At 33.8% G+C, this 6,156-nt stretch overlaps 1 protein-coding gene across 3 annotated transcripts in view; it reads left to right on the top strand.

Annotated features, from left to right (window-relative positions):
- RhoGEF3 (Rho guanine nucleotide exchange factor 3) overlaps nt 1-6,156 on the top strand; it is a gene marked incomplete at its 5' end in the record, with an annotated part of 449,678 nt that overhangs the window by 119,755 nt on the left and 323,767 nt on the right. For all 3 annotated transcript variants that reach the window (XM_067046582.1, XM_067046581.1, XM_067046580.1), the window contains 1 exon segment: nt 5,925-6,074. In XM_067046582.1, the coding sequence (XP_066902683.1) occupies nt 5,925-6,074 (150 nt within the window).

Here is a 6,156-nt window from a genome sequence, read left to right as displayed (position 1 = left end):
TCAGTAAGTCTGAAAAATCATAATATCTATATAATAATTTTAGAATATTTAATATAAAAATTAAAAGTCAAGTCAAATCGTTAGAAGCAGGAATACTCCTGTTAACATTTTGCCAAAATTTAATGCCAGAAACTTTGTGCTAAATACTTAACTAGATTATTCGCCTAAGCCAGATAATCCATCTTATTTCTGCTGAATTAACTAACTCTCTAAATAAAAAATTCATTGTGCCTCCAAACTAAGCAGAACATAAAGTGAGAAGAAAAATAGACAAATAATGATAAGCAGCTACTACTTAAAATTAACCTTCTTGAACCATATACTCACCTTTTTTGTATTAAAAGCATTAATGCGAGGCACTAAGCATTAAGTATTAAAATAGACTTGACAAAGTTGCCAAGAAAAGTAAATTCCCAACATATTTCAAGATTTATTATTCTTTCAAGTCTTATTATTTATTAAATAAGATGTATATTTGCTTCTTCAATGATTCGAAACAGCCTAATTCCATTATTTATACATTATTCAATTATCTACAGAAGGGTACAAAGCTGAAAATTCAACATTATATGTAATAATTCACTATAAGATCTCTAACAAAGTGCTACATGAAGCCATTGAAACAGGATTCTAGTCCGGTAATCTCAGCCTGTGAAAATACCACAATGAATCACTCGGATTCTCTAAACGCCTTCCCATTTATCAACTACCTGTATTCAGATAAAAACGCTTTTCAAAGAAATATACCGTCTCCTGCATTCTTTAGAAACTTCATGCTGAGCATTTTTTTTTTTGTATGGTATCATGACACACTGGCTGATGAATTAGCAACAGAAGCGTACTCTTACAATGTCGAACTTTAGAACCTTTCCAGCGTAGAAATTTTTCGACTACTATTTGAGACCTGGAATAGAATGAATGGCAATGTTTATGTATCGACTTGAATTAAATCGGTAAAACCAACAGTGAAGAGATGGGATTCAAACTCCATGCAGCAAACAAGAAAAGGAGTGGTCATTGCTCGGTTCGAAACCTGTATTATATCTAAAGCTTAAGAATTGCCACTTATTTTATTTTTTTTAATTTAATATCTTTATTGAAATTTACAACTGCATATTACATAATAAATTCAGTAAATATGGTCTTAGTTAATATGGAGTGTTACAGGCATGTAGAGCAACTACACATTGGTAGCACTCTAATGACATTTTACATTAGCTGGTCTCGTGGCCATCTTCTTTTCAGGCGTCTCGGAGGATTGTCAGGAATGGAAGAGAACGCAAGGTTAGAAAAAAAGGGGGTTTGAGTGGTTAGGGATTTTATAATGAAAGGAGTGATATCTGGTTCGGGTTAGATCGGTTACATAGGGAACATTAAGGTCTTTATGTATGATTTTATTAGTGACAAAGTAAGGGGCATTGAGGATTTTACGAAGGATTTTGGATTGTAAGGATTGAATACGAGAGGAATTCGAAGGTTTAGTGGAGTCCCAAAGCTCAACTCCATATGTCCAGATTGGCCTTACTACAGTCATAGATCAGTCTTTTGTCTTACGACACCATTCTTCGAGGGTTGTGATATGGGATTTGAGAGTTTGGGATACAATTAATGAGTTATTATTAACTGCGAGCACACATGTGTCATCGGCATACGTAGTGAGGATAGTGTTAGGATTGGTTGGAATATCAGCTGTATAGACGGTGTAGAGGATGGGACCAAGGATACTACCTTGAGGAACACCAGCGGACTGAGAATAGAGGGATGAATAGTAACCATTGTGGTTTACTTGGAATAATCTATCAATGAGAAAGGAACGAATGATGAGAAAGTATGTAGGAGGTAGGAATTTAAGGAGTTTGTAAAGCAGTCCCGGGTGCCAGGCTCGATCAAAAGCCTGTTCTACATCGAAAAAGACTCTTGCGGAGTACATTCCGCGCTCCAAAGAAGACGAGACTACTTCCACCACACGATGACATTGCTGGATAATGGAGTGGGATGTTCGGAATCCAAACTGGTGATCAGGGATTATATGATTGGAATCCAGGATGGGGTATAGGCGTTTCAAAATGAGTTTTTCAAGGATTTTGCCCATGTTAGGTAATAAAGAGATAGGGCGATAGGATGATGGATATTCTGGAGGCTTTTGGGGTTTGGGGATCGTATAACTATAGATAATTTCCAGGGGTCAGGAAAATATATGGAACGGAGTACGGCGTTATATATGTAGGTGAGGAATAGGATGGCTTTCCGAGGAAGAAGGTTTAGAATGTGGGATGTTATTAGGTCGTATCCAGGAGCTTTGCGGTTAGGTAATAAGAATTTCCACTAAACTATGAAAGAGTAAAGTTGAGGACTGTTCTAAATATAAAAGGTAACTGACAAATTTCGAGATCTATTGCAAAGGCACATAGAAGTGAATATTAGAATAATCTCACCGTGAATATTTATTTATTTTACAATAATATTGGTCTTATAAACCCGTGAAATCATTTTTGCCCAGTAAAAATGATTTATGAAAAAACAGTCGAAAGATACAATTATATAGATTTTAAATATTGAAGAAGATGGTCAGGGTTGCGGTCAAAAGAGAAACAAAAATAGTTAACAAATATTATTGTCCGACGTTTCGCCCAACTTTGTAGAGCTTCATCTGGGCTGTTTAACTTGATAGCTATGGCAACTTTGCTCTATTTATTTCTATTTCTATAGACGAAAAGTCGCCATAGCTCCCAACATGACCAGCCCTGATAAACATCAACAAAGTGGGGCAAAAGGTCGTAAAATAAGTAGTTGTTAAATATTTTTTTTTTTTTTTTTGTAGGAACATAGTCCGGGTGCCGGTCAATAAAGGTTTCAAAATAGTGACAAAAACTATTTATTGTCAACCAACGTTTCGCCCCACATTAAGAACTGATATGAGTGACGAAGCCCTTCTTGTTTGTTCTTGCCTAGTGACTACAGACTAAATTTATTGTATTGACATATTGACAGCCATTCATCGGGTGCCTGTCTAATCCAAGACACTATTTCCTTAATATTAACTTTACTAAGGACATAGGAATCATTAGACACCATACACCATGGTATAATTTTACTTCAGCTTCCAATTATAGCAAATGGACGGTTGATAACTAATAGCACTTGGTTGCTCTGTAAACCAAATAAAAAAATTTAAAAAAAGTATACCAAAGAAAGTCATGCCCAATATCATGATATGTTTACAGCCTTTTTAGTACTCATACGACCTTTTTAGTACTTTTACGACCTTGTAGATTACAACCTAAAGTGTTCCAGAGTTAGTTTCTGATGTCGTAAACTTAACTGTGAAATCTCGTTTGCCACTTTTAAATTAAAAGCCGGAGGATTTAAAGTTAGAAGTTCTAGACAGCCACTTTTAACGATTCGTTCAAAAGCACTTCAGCAAGAATACTTTTCTTTTCTAAATTAATGCATATGATTGTCAAACAGTGTATATTTATATATTAGGAATATCTAAACATATATTTACATACATCGCATATTTACCGAAGATTTATTTAGTTAACAACTATTTTTTGTTTCTCTTTTCACCGCAACCCTGACCATCTTATTCATTATTTGAAATTATACGATCAATTATTTATATATATAAAAATTAATAGCTTATCTTTTAAAGTGAAGTAAGATAATTAAAAGAGAAAAAGGTAAAGCAGTCCAATAAAAGTAGCTTAAAATTTGACTACACCTAGAAGTAACAGTGAATTGTTATGTAAAAATAATTAAAATATACGGGTGTGAAAATACCCTCACACCCTGAGAGTCCATAACCCTTTTATGACCGATTTCAAAATGGCTGCCGTACATTTTTATGTTTAATACCAATTACTCCTAAAGTATCGCAAGTAGCTGAATTAGCACTATAAACTATTTTATAGTGCATCAAACGAGCTTAATTTGAGTCGTAATTGAGTTCGATAATTACAAACATTTAGTTTTTCTAATACCAATATTTTTATTTCAGAAACTGAGAAAAAATCATTTTGCGAATATATTTTGGCAAATATAATGAAACAACTCCTCTCAAGAAAATAATTATTATGAACTACTTTATGGTTCCTTCAAAGAGCTTAAAATTAACCCATAATAGAAATCATTGTGTTCAATTGTATTTAACAAGCTTAAAAAAGAGCTCTAACAAATATACATCTAATAGACGTTTAATTTTTTTATTATCATCTTTTGCAAACAATTTTACTTAAAGAATATTAGTCCACAATTACTTATAATTTTCAGTTTAACTGTACTAAACGTGAAATGTTCATGGAAATACTTCCGGGAGGAATAAGGAGAAAATAAACAAGACTTTAATAGATGGATAGGAAGATGGAAGTATATCTCATGATGCTATGACAACATGGAAACGAGTGATCAATTATAGACTATCGATTAAAGAATGATAGTTGATGAAGTAAGACCTGAATGAATCATAATGTTATAAAAAGAAGAAGATAAGAAAATAACATAGAAAATGAATACTGTAATTGATTCTATGATTCTACCACAGTAAAATATAAAAGTTATAAATGATGCATTTGGTATTTTTCTTAATACCCTCATGAATTTTATACATACCTCAATCGTGGATAAATAACCAATTATCGGTCCAGATAGGAATGAAAGACCTAAAGAAAGTATAAAGACCTCGGACCTATTATTCAAATTTAAAGCCATTGTAGAATCATTCTGTTTTTACGTACAGCTTGCCAAAACGAAATAAGGATGCATGTTTACAACATGAGGGGCCAGGTGTTTTATGATTGATAGTCTTTTGTTGTAGGATGAAAAGTTTTTTAATTTTTGGTCAGGAAAATGTGAGGTTGAAGTGAACCGACAATATATTTTTTAAGAGCCCAAATATAATCCTTGAAGGAAAGCTATGTTAGTGCGTGTTGATAGATAACTAATAATTAGTAATATAATATAATAACATATTCAGATGGGTCTCGTATATGAATACATCATATATAATATATCTGTGAAGACGCTTCACTGTCGGGATGGCGTCAAACTGCCTTCTAGCCACTTCCCTGTCCAGGCCGATTGTGGGCGGAATTGTGAATAGTATAAATTTGCCTGACAAGGCGTCTCTCGTCATCTACGAGGGCTGACCAGCAAGTCACGGTATCGGTCGTGGTAGTAGGTTTAGCCAGATTGTGGCTTGCATGTCTCAGTAGATAATTCTAGACGGCTGTTCAGTATGGCGTCTTCAATCCTTCTAATGTACGCGGGAAAGAGGGCGATTAAAAAAATGAGATCCTAACCTAGACTTTATATGAAGCAAAAGAAAACCCGAGAATATGTAAGCAACGCAAAGCAACGTCGATAAAGCTATCTGCATGTGTATGGACCTGCATTAAAATACCATCCATGTACATACCATAAAGATAGGGAAAATGTGTTGCGGGCCTCGTTCAAACAGGAGCAATAACCAGCGACCTCCTATGCTTATTCAATTATTAAAAGAACAATGCTGGTGAAAAGTTACAACAAACAGCACTTTAATAAGTGACCACTTCACAGAATAGCCAAACGGCCACTTCCTCATAACAAGAGCCATATGATGGAACGTTTTCGCTAAAATATTAAAGGAACGCAATCAAAAACGTTCATATTGTTAAAGGTTCTTGAAACAAAGGGAGTGTTATTTTTTTAAATTATTATTATTATTACGCATTAACTCTGTAATCAATCATCACAAGACTCCGTTAAATGAAAGTTTTTACTTAATACAAAAATAAACTATGCCATAGCTCCCAACATGACCAGCCCTGATAAACATCAACAAAGTGGGGCAAAAGGTCGTAAAATAAGTAGTTGTTTTATTTCTATTTTTATTTCTACTTTTTTTTTTTTTTTTATTTATCCTCCTATTTTTATTTATTTAGCATCGGAGATATTATCCTCGAACCGAGCAATGCATCGTCCTACCACAACTCATACAATGGACATTCAACCCTGGATTCCCAGAGGTCTAGCAGTATCAGCAGTGAAAGTACAACGGTGTCTATTGTGTCTTGTGGATATGAAAAAAAGAGGTACGCATAAAAGTTAATATTGCCTAAAATTATTTTTTAAATCTAAAATTGCAATAAAATCAATCAATTTAATAATTTAAAA

This window comes from Halyomorpha halys, unplaced genomic scaffold (genome assembly GCF_000696795.3).
Source record: "Halyomorpha halys isolate HHAL.00 unplaced genomic scaffold, Hhal_1.1 Scaffold378.1, whole genome shotgun sequence".
Classification (NCBI taxonomy): Eukaryota; Metazoa; Arthropoda; class Insecta; order Hemiptera; family Pentatomidae; genus Halyomorpha; species Halyomorpha halys.
The sequence above is the reverse complement of the archived record's forward strand: the minus strand, read 5'-3'. Positions and strand labels throughout refer to the sequence as shown.